The 20,408-nt window shown below is 44.4% G+C and overlaps 1 protein-coding gene across 2 annotated transcripts in view; it reads left to right on the top strand.

Annotated features, from left to right (window-relative positions):
* Positions 1 to 16,513, top strand: part of pitpnb (phosphatidylinositol transfer protein, beta) — a 35,283-nt gene extending 18,770 nt beyond the window's left edge. Inside the window, exons 8-12 of one of the 2 annotated variants that reach the window (XM_036528870.1) lie at positions 4,970 to 5,047; positions 7,322 to 7,432; positions 7,998 to 8,120; positions 10,532 to 10,610; positions 13,792 to 16,513. In XM_036528870.1, coding sequence (XP_036384763.1) covers positions 4,970 to 5,047; positions 7,322 to 7,432; positions 7,998 to 8,120; positions 10,532 to 10,579 — 360 coding nt within the window. In that variant the 3' untranslated portion in view covers positions 10,580 to 10,610; positions 13,792 to 16,513. The remainder of the gene's footprint in view (positions 1 to 4,969; positions 5,048 to 7,321; positions 7,433 to 7,997; positions 8,121 to 10,531; positions 10,611 to 13,791) is intronic. The other variant, XM_036528869.1, reaches the window with a different exon arrangement.
* The last annotated feature ends 3,895 nt before the right edge of the window (positions 16,514 to 20,408 follow it).

The following is a 20,408-nucleotide window of genomic DNA, read 5'->3' as shown; positions in this document are numbered from 1 at the left end:
TCCACAGTAAATTGGTCTTGATGAAATGGCTAGTTTGCAGTACAGCTCAGCATTAGTGATCTCAAGACAGAATTCTTGGGTGAAGAGTTTATATGCAGAAATGCAGGACAGATCTGTAGCATAGCACGGTGTACTATTCTACACAGGCAGCAGTAAAGTTGGTTAAAATCGTGTTTATTCAGGAAATACAATTCAAAGGAATTTGTGTACATGTTGCATTTTACAGTAGAGGTTTCAGTGCAGTGTGCCCTGTAGTGTCACACATGTTAAACACAGTTCTGTGGTGCGCAAAGTCTCGTCTCCCATCATGCAGTGGGATTAAGACTTGCCTGGGTCCCTGACCTGCGCAGCCGTGTAAGGCCAGCTTCGCCGCACAGCTGCGCAGATGAACAGAGCCTGCGCGGGTCAGCGCTAATCCCGTCATTAAGAGCGAGGTAGACCCAGCTGGCGGATTGAGCAGGGAGGGCAGTGGAGGTTAGGCTGCTCGTATCAAGCCAGGATTCCCCTGTCTACCAACTGCAGGACAAAGGTCCTTGCAGCACAGACTCTCCCTGGCTCGACATTTCAACAGCAGAGCTGCTGCTATATGCACTCAGGTGAAGGTGCCATTTTGTTGTCTAGAAACTCGGCCACAAGGATCGGGCATCGTCTATAGGAGAGGAAGGAAGATTAGAGCTGGAGTTTGAGTGTGAGCTGTGTCATTTGCTGGCAGTGCTAGATGTCCCTAGTGTGGGAACATGGCTGAGTTTGTTTCGCTGGAGTAGGGTGTCCTTTCCTCATGCTGCTTTGATACTCTTTAGCAGCTTGTGAGGTGCCTGGAAGTCTCTCAGATGAAGATCATAGGGATGCCCCATCTTCCACTCAGGGATCGCTCTGCTGTGATGCACTGTGGGAATTGTGTGAAAAACAGCTGTTGACTGTGTAAGTGTAATAGATGGTTGGAGAGAGGCAAGCTTAATATTGTACAATTAGCATGGTGAAAAAGGGACCAAAAAAACAAAAGGAAAATACTTAAAAAATACATACCTATGCTTCAGAGGAGTGTAGATAGCATTATCAGGGCTCTCTGCCAGTCTAAAAGTGTTAAGAGGGTCTCAGCACCCAGTGCTGCTGTGTTGATTAGGGGGTTGCAGGAAGGAGGAATGAAATGGGGGAAAACTGGAGCAGCAGCCATGAAGAACATTGCTCAGGGCTATGGCTGTGTGGCCCCAACCTGGGAAATGACCTTTAACCCTTCATCTAATCCTGCCGTTTCCCTACCCTGTCTGTGTTTGTCTTCCTCTGCTGACATCATCATGGATCCTGCAGCATCTGACACAGCCCCTGTCCTGTTCACGCTATAATAAGATTGGGACTTTGGTCTCAATCTTCCCACTACGTACACTGACGGTTTTTAAAACTGCCAAACTCCAGCTCTAGCCTGCAGTTTTGGGTAGAAATCCAGGGCCATTTTCTGTCCGGTGTTCTTTCGTCTGACTCCAGCCGGCCGTGGCTGGAGAGCCCTGACACCAATCCCACCTAGCCCGCTTAAAGTCACACACTCCCCCTCCCAAGCTGCACAAGGGCAGCGCACATTGAGTGCGAGCGAAAAGGTCCGCCCCCGTGCCCCGCCTCCACCCCCATCCCACGTCTCTGCGATTAGCACAGGAGAGCCCTGCTGTTTTTAATCAGGCCTCTTCCAGCCCGGCCATTTCTCCCCCCTGATTTGTGTACACAGAGCTCGCCGCGGGGAGGTGGGAGGTGTGATGGAGGTCCTTGGCAGGCGAAGCGCGGGCAAGCGCACGCCATCAGCCTCACAGGGCGTGTTGGGCAGGAGTTTGAGAGCGGCAGAGCCAGGTGTGAATGCTGATTATTAAGGGCTGGTCAGGGATGGCACACAGAGCTCACGACTCGGCTCTCTGACTTAGCTGGTTTCCTCTGACCCAGTCCTGCGCCTCGGTGTGTCCCCGTCTGCCTGCCGTTAGGGGAAACACAGTCTACATTTTTCACCAGGTTGTGTGTGGCGTGGTCCTGCACTCTCCTCCTCTTGCCTGTCTACCCCGTTCTGTAATTAAGGGCAGAAGAGGACAGCAGTGGTTCTCCCCAAGGGTCTGTTTTACCTTTAACCGTGTAAGTGGATCAGAGCCAGTTAATCTGAAAGACCATCTGCTCAAGGGAGGCTACGCCTTGACTGGAAAGATTTTAAAAAAAGTTACCTCAGGCAATTGAGGAACAGGGCTGACTACCTCTGCAGTAACGTGTTTACGTGTGTCCGACTGCTCGTGCTCATAGCCAGCCATATACAGGATAGAGGTATGGGTGAAACTTGAGCAGTGTTACGTGTGATGTCTTCTTCAGACAATGTTATGCTTCTACACATGCATGTTGGTGAAGTTCGGATCCAGACACAGTGAGACACGGTGACCCCCTTCCCCCCAGCCCCCCTTGGGTGCTGGAATGGAACATTCCTGCAACTTCGGCGGTGCTCATTGCAAACAGTGTCAGCAACCCAAAAGCGGGGCCTCGGGGCAGGGTGGAGTGGGGGGGAGTTAGGGGATGGGAGGACATAAAGCATTACTTGACCATGGTATGACCTAGCTGTTGACAGCTACACACTACTTATTCAAACTAATGAGACCCTGTGTGGCGTGTTTACAGCTTTTAAGCACTTCCAAGTCGAAGTACAGGAATACTAGTCTACCAAACCCCACTTAACCGTTTTGACAGTGCCGCTGTTTTTTTTTTTTTTTTTTTACACAGTAAATAAGTGCAGAATATCCCAGAAAGGCAGAATTTAAAAACAGCAGAGCTTTGTTGCTCCCAAGGAACTGAGAATTCGAAGAAGCGTAAACAAAAGGAGCTTCACCAAGAAGATGTGGTTGTGGAGTGCTTATTTCGTAGGGCGCTGTTTTTAATTAAAGTGAGTGTTGCTGCCTCTGTGTGTGTGTGCGCTTATGTACAGCATCTTTATGTGTCAATCAGTTGTGTAACTGTGTTTATACATTCTTTCTCCCCTGCTGTTACTGGATGTACCTCTCATTTTGGGTCTTTCTGTAAGGCTGTTCTTCTGTGTGTGTGTGTGTATGTGTGTGTGTATGTGTGTGTGTATGTGTATGTGTATGTGTATGTGTGTGTGTGTGTGTGTGTGTGTGTGTGTGTGTGTTAATCTCTCTCTTACTGTGCCGTTCCATCCCTTTCTATTATGGCTTAATGTGCACCTTTGAAGACTGCGAACCTAACCAGTGTTTCTCATGGCACGTACACGTGTTTGCGGTGTGTGTTGTGTAGGTCACTCCTGCATTACCAAAATTGTCTGTGCAGACAAAGCATACAGATCCACACGGTGGCCGGTGTACGATATGCAACAGAGTAGGTAGGAGCTTGAGGGAGATTAATCTGTCCTGCATGAAACAAAGTAGAATCTGTTAAATGAAATTGAGGGACCTCTCAAAAAAATTGGAAATTTGCAGATAGAAAGCAACAGCTTAGATCCATTTCAGCAGTTGTTTAGGTAGTTGACATGTACCGCTTTGATTGTTGCCAATCTCAATAGTCTCTTATTTCTCCTTGCGACAAACAAATAGTGTTGCTGGAAGTTTTCTTGTTTTTTTTTTTTTTTTGATAGATGTCTCTCTGGGGACAAATCCCTGTTTTTTAAGGATTACCACCCACTTGAGTGCATTGTGCTGCACTTAGCCTGTGCATCCAGACACAAAATCGCTGCAAGTACAGCAGTCACAGCAATTGTTTTTACCCTGGTTAAGTTTTCACATGTTCCTCGCATTACATGGTGATGTCACTGTGCTTTTACCCTTACTTGAAGATCATTCATTAAGGAATGGTAAATCAGGCATTCATGTTTAAGGTCCTCTCGGGTCGCTGTGGGATAGTTCCCCTCTTGTTTTACGGTAGACTGCAGATGTGTGTTCTCCTGGCTGAAGGGGATAGCGGGGTTCATGGTTCTGCATGATAAGCTTCTGCAGCCTGAGGCATGGCTGCAAGCTTGAACTGCCAGCAGCAGCAATTAGGACCTGCGTGCTGCTTGTGCTAATCATGCAGCTCTCCCCCTAATTGCCCAGAATCTTTCTTTTCCTCACAAGACTCTACATGGCAAAGCGCATTAGCCCCCTCATACTGCATGATGCTTGGAGAACCTGTTTGGGAATGTTTGGATTAAAACATGGGATTTTGTTTATCTCCTGTATTATTATTAGTTTCTGGCTTGTCGTGTGGCTCTGAAAATCTGCCTTTTGCTCCAGGCGCATCATGATTTATTTAAGATTGGTGGGCCTTTGAGTCACGCTCAGTGCTAAAGGCTCCTGTTAATTTCACATTTCTTCACCCCCCATGATTTTTTGATCAGACTCTGCTCTCTGCCTCACCATCCTTTATTGAAAGTGAATAATGTATCCAGAGGGGTGAGCTGCAGACATTCACAGAAAAACCTGCTGTTGAGTAGCTGGGTGTGCGTGAATACCTCAGGTTGTCTCATGCACAAAAACACACACACTAACACACACAAACACACACAAACACACACAAACACACACAAACACACACAAACACACATACACACACAGGCATGGACACATACTGGCCCTGTGCAGTCAGTGGACAGGCATCTGTCTGAGGGGTTTAAAAGTGCTACGGTTTTGTGTGTTCAGGGGGCTCTCTGCGGCTTCTGGAGTTGCAGGCCAAGAGGAGTTTCCATACAGAGCACTTTCCATACAGGGCACTGAGCCCAGGCCAGCACATCTAGTGCTTAACAAACCGCCTCAAAAGCATTTTTCTTTAATGCCTGACCTTTAAAGAAACAGTTTGCTACAGGAAAAAGGAGAACTTTTCTGTGGCCACCCGGCCATCAAAAAAAAATCCATCAAACGAGGGAAAAAATGAATCATATTGTTTATTTTTCAACAGCTCAAGTGTACTTGAATAACCTGAGTTCAATGCCCTCTCTTTCTCTCTCTCAATATTTTCCCCCCCACAGGACTACAAGGAGGAGGAGGACCCCGCACTGTTCAAGTCAGAGAAGACCGGCAGAGGCCCCCTAGGGCCCAACTGGAAGGTAATGAGCCGTCCCCCATCCGCAATGGAGAGGGAAAGTGAAAGAAAGTGCTGGAAGAGCTGTAGGCTTCATCTAATGAAGACAAATCACCTTTTTCCTTCCATGAAATCTGCGCAACAGGAAGCAAATGATCTCTACTGCCAAAACTGGCCTGATCAGAGAGGACAGGAGCACCCACAGCAGAGAGGCGATTTCACCATGTTTGCATGGCTATGTGCCATAGAGCAAGCTGCATCCCTTATTCATCTTCTCTGTTACCTTATCTGAACTTCCTCAGCACACTATAGAAGGAAGCATGTGACAGGCACTGTCCTTCTGACACATTAACGCCTGCCTCGTGACCCTTTCCAACTGCAGTTTGTTTGATTGTGGGTGAACTCTGCTGGTATGGCATATGTAGTGCAAAAGGGGTGGGTGTCTCCCCTCCTCACCTGATGTCCCCTATTCCACTGGGGTGGTGCCCCAACACAGAGCCAAACCCTCTGGCTAAACGCAGTCTCCCTCCCAATCTGTCTCCTACTTCAGATGCCAGAAGTTTGAAGCATCAGGAACATTCGAACTCCGTGTGTTTCTCTACCGAAGCAGAGACACTCTGATGGTGCTTTGCTGCTGTATATCTCTGAAAAACCTCCTTCCTTTCCCTGTATAAGTAGAAAACTTTGAAAAATCCAAGCGACGTTTTCTCCTTTCCCTGAAGAGTCATATTAGAATAAAAAAAAAACCTAAATTTACTTTGAAAGTGTGATTTCTATTTCCAGCCTCCACTCCTGTTCTCTCCTGAGTCCTAGATAAAATCCATCTCTTGGACACACACACACACAGTCTGACTATCAGCACACTTTGAACTGCAAAAATTGTCTTTTGCTGAATGAGAAAACATTTTCAAATGAGAGATGTGTACTGTGAAGTTCCTCTTACGTGGCTATAGCTTTCCAGCATACTCCTAATCCAGATGCTCTGCAGTCTCCTTAAAATGGCGTCACGGGCAGGATGGTCGGGTATTGTGACAAGGTTTGTTGATGGGGGCTTTTGCAGGACATGGGCAAAGGGGTCCACATTGTGAGGGCAGTCTCCCAAGGTACAGCATAGGGGGAGATGCTGTTATCATGTCACTTCAGCATCATACGCTATCTGCACAAAAGGGATTCCTGTTGGGAGAGGTGTGACGGAAAATGTGGTGAGCCGACCCCCTTCCCCTGGGGGTTTATCCACTTTGTGAGTTCTTCACGGTGTTGGTAACATAGCGCCTAGCCGCTGATGGAAATGCCGTTAACATTGAGTGGTGGGCAAGCCGATCTTACATCAAAGGCAGAGTGTGTCCAAAGCGTCCCACAGGCTGTTCTGCTGTGTTTGAATGCTGCCAGTGGGGGATGAGGGGGCTGACAGAATGTGCAGGTGTCTCAGAAACATATAAGAAGTGTTGGTTGGTGGTGAGGTAAAAGAAAGGAAAAGAAAGTATGGAGTCTGGACCTGTGGTTTGGAAAAGCCTCAGTCTTGGCAGTATTCTCAGTTCAGGAAGATGCCAGAATTCAGCAGCAGTTGACTCTTCCCCTATGAGAAGTTTTACCACTAAATCAGCTCGCTTATGACTGACTTGGGTTTCAACAAATATGTGACAGTGCCTATAAAAAATGTTCAAAATTGGAGGACTTTCCAAAATCTGCATGACGTCTTGTTACAGCTATGGCTGCAGGTAGTGCTGTGGAAAAGTGATAGGGTTGCATGCAGCCAACTTTGGCTGCAGTTTGAGCCAGTCTGCTTTAGTCTACATAGGAAAAGAGATGTAATAAGGCTGATCATAGTGACTGATGTATGGTAGTATACTTGGCTTTCCTTGTCTAGTCAGGCTGCACAAGTTAACTTGTGGTAGGGCTTGAATAGTGTTATGCTCACACTCACTGGTCTTGGAGTGTTGTTAGCCTGGTTGTTGCTCATTCAACTTGAATGGATACACCTTAGTTCTTTTGTGCTGGAAGTCGCTCTGGATAAAAGTGTCTACTAAATGAATGTAATGTAATGTTATCTCTTGTCAGTTTTAATGAATGTAGCTCTCAGATGAATGCATAGCAGGACTCTAATGTGGGATAGTCATCCCATGATGTTATCCCTTCCTCTAAGTGTTGTTGGCTGTGCCCCTGAATGCAGGTCTCTTCTGCTGTGTATGTCTGTGTCTGTCTCTGTCTCTGTCTCTGTCTGTCTGTGTGTCTGTGCACGTGCACACAAAAGGCAGCTCATCTCTGATGTCTCTTCTGTGCTGTTCTGTGTTCCCAACAGGCAGAGCTGGTCAGTAAACCTGATTGCCCACGCATGTGTGCATATAAACTGGTCACCGTCAAGTTCAAGTGGTGGGGCCTGCAGAGCAAAATAGAAAATTTCATCCACAGGGTAAATGTTTCATCTGGCTCTCTTCTGAATGATTCCCCTGATCTAAGATAGAGGTGGACATCACTGATCCTAGTACTGACATTGCTTCAGTGAGCAGACTTATGTAATCTTATCAGTCATAATGCCAGTGGTAATGCTAACAATGGCAGTGACCCTGTGCATGAGGTATTCAGTTGTTGCACTGTTGCTATGTAACGAGACAGCAAAAATCTGCAGTATTCTGACGCTAAATTTAACATCAGAAACAATTTTAGACAATAACCAAGACCCCACGTTTGCATTCATTGTATCACAGCCTGCCTACAAGTACTGTATGTCCATTCAAATAATGTTACACTGAAAGGTGGACTTTAACAATAACGATAGCATTATGTATCAGTAATGGCAACAATAACATTATGGTAATGTTATCACATTTACGTTATCACGTTTACTGTTTATTACTGAAGTTGAATCAAATCGCAGCAACATCATGCTAGGAGACCGCTATTTTGTGATAGCTGGGTATGGTCTCGGCCCTGCTGCCTCACTCTCTGACTGGTCCTCATATCCTCCCTCCCTGCAGCAAGAGAGGAGAATCTTTACCAACTTTCACCGCCAGCTGTTCTGCTGGATCGACGGCTGGGTGAACCTCACTATGGAGGACATCCGACGGATGGAGGACGAGACGCAGAAGGAGCTGGAGGAGGTGTGTTTGTCCGCCCAGATAACTAAACAAGGACATACTGCCACAGAGGGGCTTGATGAAGCACCGAACCTCCTGAGGTTTAGCATTTGTTCCACTTACAATCGATTCATACAAACAAATCACAGCCTTTTCCCTCTACTTAGAAGGTTCTAATCAGATTCACCTTCCCTGCAGAAGGATCAGTGTTTTACCTGTTTATTTCGTTCATTGAAGGGGAAGGATTGGAACTTTTAATTGATTGCCCAAATCTTTACGTCAAAATTTAATATAGTTTAACTGCCCTAAATGGTTTGGCTCTCTGTGATGCCCTGTTTGGCCAATCATATCTTCCCCAGTACTGAGGAAACCCAGCTCTGATACACACGGTCAAGTACACATACACCCAGGAAGTTACCAACACCCAGTCCTGGAAGATCTTGGTGTGGATTTTGAAGCATTGAGATTTCTTTAGATGTTTCCTACATTCTGCTACTTACCGGTTTTCTCCGGCTAGTGTATACTTGGAATGGAAGTGGCAGCTCTTCAGAGTTGAAGATTTTGTTCCGTACCCTCTGTTTATGTACTGCACACTATTTGAGTTGAACGTGTTCCCGAGTGTTCTGTTTCAACTGAAGTGGGGTAGTTTTTGGCTCCAAATTGGCATTTTTCCCTCCTCTGGTGAAAGGGGATATGGCTGTGCTAGGTCAATTTTACAAAGTCCCGCAACTTCTTGAGCGCACTGTAATCGTTCCAGACTTCAGCCAAGGAAATGTCCTATCTCCCAGGGACATATTAATGAAAAACATTTTTTCTAGACCCCGAATAAAGTTTATGTAAGAGTTTTGCTCAGAGCTCAGTTTGAGCCAGCCAATGTGTGATCAATCCCCCTGCAATAAACAAAGTCTTTCCAGTGTGTTATACTTTCTCTGAGCATAGTAATGTCTCGGAGCTGCTCATGTCCATTACCTTTGTTCTATTTTTCCGCTTTTGTTATAACGTCCCCATTGATTTACCCATATGTCTTTTGTTTAATCCTGCGCTTATTTGTATTTCTCTGTGTGGATCACAAGCAACAACTGTTGCACTATGAGTGGGCCTCTGCTGGAATAGCTCTGCCTTCCCTTCTCTAGTATCAGTAATCCAGACAGAGCACACCAGCCAGACATCAGCTGATCAAAACCCAAGCCACACCCATATCTTCAACTGCACATAACCACATTTGTTGCTTATTTATTAATTATTTATACTTATGATTAATTTTCCAAGTTCTTTGCATTATATTATGAACCCCCTCAAGTTCCTGAATAGAAAAAAGAACATGTTTATGGTGACAGTAATCAATGAATGCGAATGCTTGTTAAGAACACAGACATGGGAGGCAAAGAGGAACAGTGCCCTGTCAGGAAAATATTTTGGTCAGTTTCACAGCTGATATTTCCATTCAGCCTGTGAAAGGGCTCTGATCTTCAGATGAGGGTTATCGATTTAGACGAAGTGTTTAGATGAAGTGCCATACCTGATTGATTGATACAGTGCACAGCAATCTGTGATTTACTTTAAAGTTTCATCAACACAGAAATTGCTTAAACCACAAACCTCCCAGACTCCTGAAAAAGCCCCCCCCCACCCCCAAATCCCAATTGTGTGTGTCAAAATGTGTTCCCTTTAGACCTTTAGATCCTGTGACACAGAATTGCTGGTTGGCTGTTGGTTATGGCTCCTATTTGCTGTTTCTGTATTACAGAATAACACTAGGGGAACACTATAATTTTTCACAAATTTGTTTCAAGCATAAATGGATTATGTGTTTTGATGTCTTATAGTTACGAGCATTTATATTTTCCTATGGTTAACCCCCCCCTAAATACAATGAAAGGAATGGATTGTTCCCTTCTCCCTTCCCACTCTGTTTGAAATATGTATGACCATGATATTATCCATGAGGGGACAGTGGAAGGCAGAGGGGTTGTATCCTCATATTGTTATCCCATGCTGGTTCCCCAGCCATGGGAATTGGGGTTGGGAGACACGCAAAACAAGGCAGCCAAAAGACCTACCTACTGGTATTTTTTGCCATGTATTTGGATGAGAGATTTCTAATTCTAGTACTTGGACATTGTCATCTCTCTGAATAAGTACCGTCCGTATATGGTGGTTTAAGGCAACAGGCAAAAGGGTTTCAGACAGCTCTTTTGGTCCACCTCTTTTTGCGTGCCTTTCCCCCGTCCTCTTTCCCCTCCACTTGTCCCTTCTGTTTCGTTCACTTTTACTGTGATGATGTGTACTAACACCTGGCCTAGCGGGACTCTGGGATTGGGGCAGGCTCCGCCCTCAATTTCCCAAGTCCTGCCCCTTGCTCGTCCACCTCTTACTAACCCTGCCCCCCAGGGGGCCCCCTGATTGGCCTGCTGACTGTTTTATTTTGCGTCTAGATGCGTAAGAAGGGCACTGTGCGAGGCACGACGGCCACGGACGAGTAACTCCACCCATTGTAGGTCAGAGGCAGGCTGAGTAAGTCAAGCGGGAGGAGGAGGAGATTTGGTGCTGGTGATGGCCATTTCATCTCTTCAGCTCAGTTCACCTGTCATCCTTCATTCATCTGTCTTGTTTTTCAGCATCTGGACACACTGCTTCCATCCCTGCCACTGGGGAATCTGAATGGGTGTTTACATTACAGTTTTGCTCAGCCAAACAGTCAGAAACACAAGCGATACAAGAATTTGTCTGCATAATATTCCAAATATTAACATTCTCATTCAGTTCTAGTGACTGATGGAGGCCCTCTTCATGTTGTCCCAATAAAACAAATTTACAAGCTTTATGGGGGCTTGCTGAACTATGCCTATTTCAAAATGTCATGTTGTAGAATGTCTCCATGGTCTTAAATCAAAAATACATTATCATTATAAAACTATTTTTAAAAATAATCACAAATCTGTTATGTAGCTTCAGATAATATAATTTCTTGTGGTTTGATCACAAGGAAGCCTTCAGAATTCTGTATAGCTTTGCAGTTTAACCCATTCCTGAAACTGATAACCTGCAATTTTTGGAAAAACAGGCACGTGCCTCTATGCTGTGGACTGGCTGTGTAAGGGAAGTTTTTTGTAAGTGTCTATAGTTTCACGCATTCACAGTCCTCTTAAAAAGGCAGGCAAGCAGAATGAAAAGGACTGTTTCAAAAAATACTTCCGCCAAGCTGGTTACTGGCAAGATGACAAGCTACAAAAAAAGACTGAGTCATTGGTTTTGGCCTCATGTCCCAAAGACCCGTAATGTTCCACAGGCCAAGCAAGAGGCCCTGACCAGGAGAGAGCTTACTCAGGGACCCAGACACCTCCATTGACACGCCTTGTCTTCTGACACAGGACTCTTCTGTCATGTTCTGTGGGCTTGCTCAACATACATGAAGTCCTGCAGACAAGTTTGCTCCATGCATTGCAGAGTGTCTGCAAAAGAAATCTGAATCAAAATGGTAATATAAAAAAGGAAAGGAATATGGGTGTGCAGATCTCTGCAGCAGCAGTCCTGGCATGGCACCAGTTGAAGGTTTCTTGGCCAAGGCTTGCAGCCACAGGTGTTTCCAATTGACGGAGTTCACTCGCGGTCGCCGTCAAAGCCCACGAGCGGAACTCGGCTCGTCCTGCAAAGAGACCGAGCCGCTGCCCGCAGAAGAGGTTCCCACGCAGAGGAGCAGTGTGCTCTGAATGCATTGGTTAAACATATTTCAGGCATTTCAAATGGAGACCCAGATGAGTTCAGTATGCAGGCTATAAATAATTTTTGGACATGTCGTTTGGAAAACAGCGGTGTAACAAACACGGGACATCGAAATTCAGCTCGTAATTAAGGCTCAGATATTTATGCACAGCAGAAATATATTGTATGCCTGCACGCACAAAGATTTTATTCGCTTTCAGTTATGCGTGCAGCAAAAGACCCAAGGCTTGTCGAAATGAACTACACAAGGATCACTCAGGCCATATTATATATACACACTGGCTTTGCCTCTGAGGTTGATGTTAATCCACCCAAATTCTCAGAGGATTTGGCAAAACCACAGTAATGCAGATACTGTGTATCATTTGTATTACTACTAGTGCTTTTGGTGTCGTCCTGACTTAAAATGTAATGGACACATACTTGAGAGTTTCCCTCAGTCCCCATTAGCCTAATGGAAGCAGTGTGTGGCATGCGACTGTTATTCATGTTCTCTGCATTCCTCTCACCAGCTAGTTTCACCTGTCCTGAGGATGGATTCATCTGCCTTGACCTTCACCTTTTGGCTTTTTTTTTTTTTTTCCTGCTGTGCCATGTGTGTTTATTTCTTGCTCTGTTTTTCCTCATGAGCTGTTCTGTGTACGGCCATTATGTGGATGCTAAAGTGTGCGCAAGGTGAAAAATGTCAAATGAGAAGTCATTACTCCCAATGCAACATTCTGCATTTGACACGAGAGCAAAAAAATGATGTAAAATTGACCTGGCCCATTTATCATAGCTGTCTGCAACATCTGCGACACCAAAACAGACTGCATAACACTGCAGTAGACAGTGCATACAATCGGTGCATTATGTATGAAAAATATTGGCTCAAAAAAAGTTACGCATCATCCAAATAGGCCCCGTATCTAGTAGCAGGTGTGTACTTCTGCAGTACTGTCCCAACACGCTGTATTCATCATATGGCAGGAATCCCAACGCAAGGTTTAGCTGCCTCTTCTCAACACTGTCACCAACAGTGCAGCCTGAACGGCTTCTCTGCTGTCAGAGCTTTGCGTGCGCTTGCATGACTCTGTGCCATCTTCTGTGGGGTGGTTTTGTGCAAAACTTTGGCTTCAGCTTGTTCCCTGTTAAATGTATTATCTGTAATACATTTTTGAATGTTTTAAATGTACTGCCCTTGCTCACAGAGCAACGCCTGAATGCACGGTGAACATATTCATCACTTATAGTATAGGTGGGTTTTTTCTCAGCCCCTAATGCACATCTGTGGGGGGGGTTTGAGTCAGGATACAGCATGAAATGGTGGGAAAAGACCGCGCTAACTACTTGAGGCTTGGCTCTCTGTCTGTTGCATGACTTCTAACACTGCAAGGGGAAGTTAAGAGCGTTAAAGACTCCAAAAATGTTCCAAGGAACTTATTAACATACAAATGGATTTCTGCACTTGAAAGAAGCCTGCACTGCGATAGAGAGGCAGAGGTAGTGAGACAAACCTGGAGGGAAGGGATAGCAGGACGGAGAGGGTGACTGTGAGAGAGATACCTGCATGTCTGAGTGGCAGCAGGCTGAGGGAGACGATTATCCTAATGTTTAACTTTGCAAATTGTATTTGAGAGGGACAGCTTAACTGTCCTGTAACTGGAGGAGGTAGAGGATTTCATATGGTTTCCAGACAGGGTCTGTCGCAGCTTTCTGAGAAATGAAGGGAAATGCGGACGTCTTGCAGTTGCAGCGCTCGCTTGACCTTCAAGCAGTATTAACAATTCATCAGTACAGAACAAAAATGGAACCAGCTGAAGCTGTCTGTAGGGTCAGGTAGGGTGCTCACATCCACACCTCGCAGTTGCAGGCAGCCCTAGATCTGAGTGTCCAGTTCCAAGCGTTAGATTGTAATCGTTATAATACTCCCTCCTGTTTTTGTCAAAAAACCTGATTCTTTTTTGTCTTCCTCCCTCTCTCTGTCTCTCAGCTTCGTAAATCAGGTGAAGTTCGAGGCACCAGTGCTGCGAACGAACAATGAGGCAAAAAACCCGAATCCCTCCATGACGACGATGATGAAAAGCCTACGACGACAAAAATCACAGCGGGCCACTTTCGAGCTGCGTCTACCGTTCCTCACCAATCCTGGGGGGTTGTTACATCCCTGCACCCACTCTCAAAGGAATCACAACCATCCTGTTGACAGAAAAATTGTATTGCGTGTATTTTTTTCCTCCAATTTGCACATTGAAAACTGATTACCAGTAGTCGAGGTTATGCTAATATCTAGCTACAGCAACCACAACACAAAAAGTCCACATTGTGAAAGGCCCCTTAAAAAAAGAACTCAATCACAGCAGTAACAGAAAACACTTTTCCAAAACAAACCTTAATTGGCACGATATCATCTTGGCAGGTATTGGACCAATTTCTTTTTTTTCATGTAAGATAAGTTTAATTGTAAAATTTTTGTCCTGACTGTACTGTTTTTTCCCCCCTTGTTTCTTGTTTGTCCCCCTCAGGACTGAATCTGTCTGAATCCCTCCCTTATCCAGTTTTAGTCTTTTTGTGCTACAAAAACCTGGCTGGTAGATTTGCTTCGAAGGGGTGTTTGGGTTTTTATTATGTTGGTGTCCTTATAATCCTGTCCTTTCCTGTCTGACATTAGATGATATTAGGCATTATACCACCCCCTCTACATCCTACACAGACACACACACAGACCTGGAAAAGTTTGTTGGAACGGGTTTTTTTGACACCAGGGAATACAGAGTGTAGTAGGTCTTTGTTTTTTGGAGTACTTTTCAACAAGGGACTTGCTTGCAAGTGTTCTCCTCTGATCACCATTGTTGGTGGCCCTGTACTTTCTCAGCAGAAGCATTAGACACATATATCTGATAACACTGACAGTGAAAACCTATTTCACAACACATCCACTGCTGCTTCTGAAAGTTCAAGTACTTAGGCTTGCTGTAGATTTCCAGCGCACTTGGAATTCAGCACTCATTGAACATTAATTAAAGTTGCTTTTGTAAGTGTTACTGTGCTCCAAGTCACACATTTAAACACTTACTGCAAGAGCTCATCTTGCCGGAAGTAGACAGAGATACTTATTGAGAGTCTGGTGATTGGCTGAGGCAGTCTGAGGCACGCGGGAAACTGTGAGCTCCAGGTTCCACCCGTTTACAGGTGGGGTTTGCTCTGAAAGCCACACCCCTCCAGTGATGCCTGTCTTCACTAGCCACACCTAATTCTCCTGCTTGTCAAAAAAAAAAAAATCTAGGTTTGCCGACTCTGCTTGTGCCCAGCTTTGGGGATTTTTTCCCCCCATCATCCTTTGTGACTGGAGGGCACGGCCATTTTAGCATTTGTACAAAGTATATTTTAGCTAAAGCAAGTGGGAAAGAAGGCATCATGGGCTATACTGTATTTAAGGCTCTTTGGCCAGCCCAGCTGTCTTCAGTTGTATTTTACATTTTAGCTTCTGCTTCCTCTAATCACAGAGGCCCTTCTCTCCTTTAGACTGATAAGGTATCATTGAGGGGGGGGGGGGTTGCAATACAAATGCTGCTTGGAGTACACGCATGTGTTCCTGTTTTTCTTTCTGTTTCTTGTTGATCATGTAATGGTCAGAATGCACTTGTGAAATGTTTTTTTTTTCCCTTTTTAAAGTTTTGATACAGTGTCTTGACCATAGCATGAGAAAATGAGCACATTTTTATATGACTCTTTAGCCAGTGTAGAGTTGTTGCATTTTGAAGTGGTTTTACAGGGCTGCGGTCAGGTGTGTTGTTGCACATGTGTGCATGCTGTACGCTGACTCTGTGTGTAGCTCCTGCTGTTCCAGGAGCACCCTCAGCCATTGTCAGCGGACATGGCAGTAAACCATATGACTGTAATATTTTTATGAGAAAAAAAAAGTAGAAGAAAACCTGGCACTTATTCTAATTTTAAGCCTCAATCGAGTGTGGCATTTTCTCAAACATGGTCGATTCATCACTTATTACACAATGGCCAATCAAGGAAAAAAAGGAAACTGTATAGTGAGTAAATGGATGTCAAGAGGTTGTTTTGGCTGTTATTCCCTCCCCACCCCCTTGCTTCTCTGCAGTAATGGAAGAATTTCTCACTGTTTCACCAGCAGGGCGGCGACTACAATATTTACTCTTCATGCATTTCATAGTACTCCGCTGCTCTTTCTGGACTTCATCGCTTGTTACCTGGCCAGCTGATACAGTTAACAGTGTGACAGAGCTCAGTGTTTTGTTTTCTCTCCTCATTTTTCATTTAAATATAAATCCTGACTTTAGCATCCTCAGTATGATCACCGGCCAGAGGTCCTTCTTGTTTAAAAGCCTCAGGCGCTACAAACGAATACAACTTTTTCCTCACTGACCGAATAGTTTACTCTCTGCCACAACAGCTCCGTTTGGTATGGAATGGGGTGGGAGGGCAGGTTGGGAACAGTTTGAGGCGAGTAATTAAAGAATTGTACAGTGTAACACTTTACTTGGAAAATCAACTACTGTTAATTTTCTTTTAAAAAAGGATGCATTTAAATGTTTTCTGATCATCTGTTGAAATTCAGGGGAAATGGTAGTGAATGTAAGATGTTATACTTTTTGTTTTGTTTATTTTTTTGGCAGCTTTTGGGCTGTAACAAAAAAGGTCTAGACAATGAACTTAACAGAATATCTAATAAATTTCAACACACACAGAATGTGGTGTGGGTTTTTGATTCCACATTCGTATGTAAAGCTCACTGTTCAGGTCATACAATCTTGTACCCGTCACACCTTTGCATGATTCTCATAAGGTAATGGATATATTTGCTTTTTCTTTGTTATCCATTGAGACCTTACTGACCTTAGTGCAGCACATTTCGGGAATTTGTGGTGCTGTTGCCTTGTCTTCTACAGGAATGACTTTGTCCTAACACATTTATATGGGGGTATTTGGGTGGTATATGAGAACATCCTGATGTCTGTAAGTGTGTTAAAAGACGGATGTGCTTTAAAGATTCTGGATGTTTCAGTAGATGTTGCAGTTTATATTAGATGTACCTTTAAACAACATGTTTACTTGGAGGTCCTTTCTTTTAGGAATACTTGCTTCAGACTGCGTTGGGGGGGGGGGGGGGGGGGTATACTGGATGTTTCTCAGTTCACGGGCACACAGAAAGATATGAAAGTAAAAGCATGCTTTCTATTGCTGCTAGAAATAGTGTAGTTGCTTGCTTTGGCTAAAAGTAGAATTGACAAACAGCCAGCCAAATCTAGAAGAGTTGTGCGGAGGATTTATGAGGTAGGATGCTGCTGTGCCCTAGATAATGGCACATCATAGGAGGAGTCCTTGATGTCCCTGAGCTGTCAGACTGCCGGGGCAGAACACAATGTAAGGCTCAATAAGGACTCTGCGTGGGGTCATCGCAACCTCACCTGGGTAGCTGGAAGTAAATGGGTGACAATGTGCCCCCCCTCCCCCCCTAGTGAATCCTGAAAGCTTATTGGATATCCCTGAACGAATCAGATGCAAGGGACGTGTGGGGTTGCCAGTCATGTGTACTGTGTACTGTGTGTACTGCGGGTGTGTGAGATCATGCTAAAAAAAAAAAAAAAAAAAGTACTCTGGACACAGAATGGTAGCATTCGCCAAGTCATTAGTCATAAGTCACCTGCGTGGATGATGAGGAGTTGGTGGACCTGATTGTGGAAAACCCTGTTTTATACAGCATAATGCAGAAGAAAAGTTAGAAAATGACAATTGCAAGGCCCTATACTCAGGTATTCATGGAAGAATATCTGGGAACGAATTGTAATGTGTGAACGAATGTGCATTCATCTTTGTCTTCAAAAAGTGAAAGGAAGCAATCATGGATTCATTTTCATCATCAGTCAATCCTACACCTCCTGCCAGAGTGTTAGTTTTTTTTTTCATTCAGCACAGATACTGGGAGGGCACTGTTCAGGACTTTCCACTTGCTGATGTAATAGGTGCAACGACCTGAAGTAGTCTATAAGTAAGTGTAAGGACTCACTAAGACCTTTCCATCTCAATCTATTCTTATCTATTCCAAATATATGTACATATACACATACAGTGCCCTCCATTTTAATGTATTATTTGTGCTGAATTGCTGCACACCCCACTGCTGTCAGGTGTGCTTTTTTCTTTAAAGCTCCAGCTTTGGCACTAATGAACAGTGACATGTGACAGGGACCGAGGTGTCAGTGTGTTCCACTGAAACCCTGACCGCCAGCTGACAGTAAACCCGTGTTCTATGACAAGGGCATGATTAGAGAGGTCCCAGATAGGGTTTTATGCCAAAACCCAGATTACCACATTGCAGATACTCCCGTGTTAATTTATGTTAAATGGTCCAGCGCGGCCGCAAATCTCTGTGCAGGGGTCACGTAATGACAAAATGTGGTTTATGGGTGAAATTCATGAAACCGTAAATCAACAGACTTAATCATTCCTCTGTATCAGCAACTGTATGACTCCAGATGAAGCATCTGCATATGGGTCTAGACTGGAAATGCCTGGAAAAGGCCTTTCACTGCAACTTTAGGGGAGTTCAAAACTAGTGTATTGCTTGATATAAATGTAGAGCTGTCAGGCTATACGTCAGGTTGTAACTGTGCTGTATCTCTCCTTCCCAAAAATTATATGTCATTGCAATAATAAAAGATGGACCACATTCTATACCCTCTGTACCCCTGACTAAATAACATACACTAGTCATAGGGCATTAATTCTGATCATGAGATGTAAATGAACGATTAACTCAAGAATAAAAAACATATAAATCTCCCATAATGAACAGAAGGACATTCACTGAATACATGAAATAATTTGTGGCAAAAATGTTAAGTAAAATGTAAAAAAAAAGATGTAAAAAAAAAAAAGTGTTTCTATTAGGGAATTCACTCTTTCAGCCAACTGGGCAGCCAGCCTGTACTCCCCTCCCTTGGCCCCTGGTCGCTCTCTGCCTCTCTCCATCACTGCTGCTTCTCTCCCTCCCTTCTTGGATCCTTTGCCCCGCTGTCCTCCATTCCCTTCCTCTCTCACTACTTGCTTCTTCGTTCCTCATATCCTCCCTTTCTTCTTTAGGCCTCATTCCTTCACTGAACCTTGGCTCTGACACTCTGCTTCTGGAGGTCAGGCAGACTCCACCCTCCACCTTGAGCAATGAGATGTGAGCAGCTGTCTGTAAGATGGGGCCACGGTGTGATAGTATCTAAGGGACCCGCGTAAGGTGAAAATTTGTATATTTTTGAAAGAAATACTTGTCTCACAGGGTGTCATTTGATTCTGATGCAGCAACACAATGATAAAAGTGCCAACACACTCAGGGAGTCCTACGCAAGTGAGCTCATCCAGAGCTGCCAAAATCTATCTCTGCTATTGCCAGACATGTCAGCTTTAGAGGCAAGGCTGAACGGCCATCACTGTTGGAGCAATTTTGGTCACTGGATGAGTGTTATTAACCCCCCTGATCATTAAACATTAACTGCTCAGAGTCATTACTGTGTTTGTGGGTTTCAGTGCTGCGGTCAGCAATTTGGAGTTTGGTTTTACAGATCGTAAAATTAATGATGCTGGTCTTATTTGTAATTTCCTTGCAGTGTAGTTGTTGAAAAGCCAGACTTGTAACCAACGGGTTTGAATCCATCCTGTAATTTGTAGCAAGGTGACTCACCTAAATAAATGTATTCTCTCTCTCTCTCTCTCTCAGTATATTATATAACCTTTTAAAACCTCTTAACCATGGTTACTTATATAAACATACTTTATACTGTACATGTATATTTACATATATGTAGTGCTTCCTTGAAACACTGTAATGAGTGTCCTGAGCTTCCATTGCCCATCTTGGTGGGATTTTTGGGTCCGCTATAACTGCTTAGTGAGAGAATTTCCCAAGGACACAGAGTGAGGGCAAAAGTAGTCCTCAGGCAGTAGATTATTGTAATCACAGACTTTATCTGCTCATTAAAATACTTAAAGCATTCTGCAAGTTGAACCCATTCGTTTCTGTGGTATCTCCAAGGAATGAATCTTTCAGTGACAAACCTGATCACCTGAACTTTGTAGAGTGAGAGGGCTGGCCATATTCTCCCTGTTTCTTTTTCTGTTTCTATCTCCCTCTCTCATACATGCACAGAGGTCTCCTTCAGGGATTAGCTCAACCATTTTTTTCCCTCTACAGCTCTGTGATCTCTAATTCTCCCTGCCTCCATCTTTCCCAGCCTGGTTTATCTCTTCATGCTGCTCTACCAATCGTTCAGGTCCCTATCTTTCTCTCCCTCTCTTTTCCTCTCACATTCTTTTCCTGTCTCTGTTCCCCCATCAGATTCAAAAGGAGCGTTATGGCCAGGAAGAGGTTGTGTACTGTACAGTCGTGGCCAAAGTTCAACAGAATAATGTAAACACCCTTTTTTAACAATGGACAAAATCCTTGCTGATAATGTTGGGTGTTGTATCTCAATCCTGTAAAAACAGCAGTCCTGTGATTCTCTGCTCTGACAAAGTGGAGTGGATTGAAAAAGAGCTGATAACCTAAAAGGATACGTGAGGGGAAGGGCAATTCAAAGTTCCTTTTCC

This window comes from Megalops cyprinoides, chromosome 5, assembly GCF_013368585.1.
Source record: "Megalops cyprinoides isolate fMegCyp1 chromosome 5, fMegCyp1.pri, whole genome shotgun sequence".
In the NCBI taxonomy this organism is placed as follows: Eukaryota; Metazoa; Chordata; class Actinopteri; order Elopiformes; family Megalopidae; genus Megalops; species Megalops cyprinoides.
The sequence above is the reverse complement of the archived record's forward strand: the minus strand, read 5'-3'. Positions and strand labels throughout refer to the sequence as shown.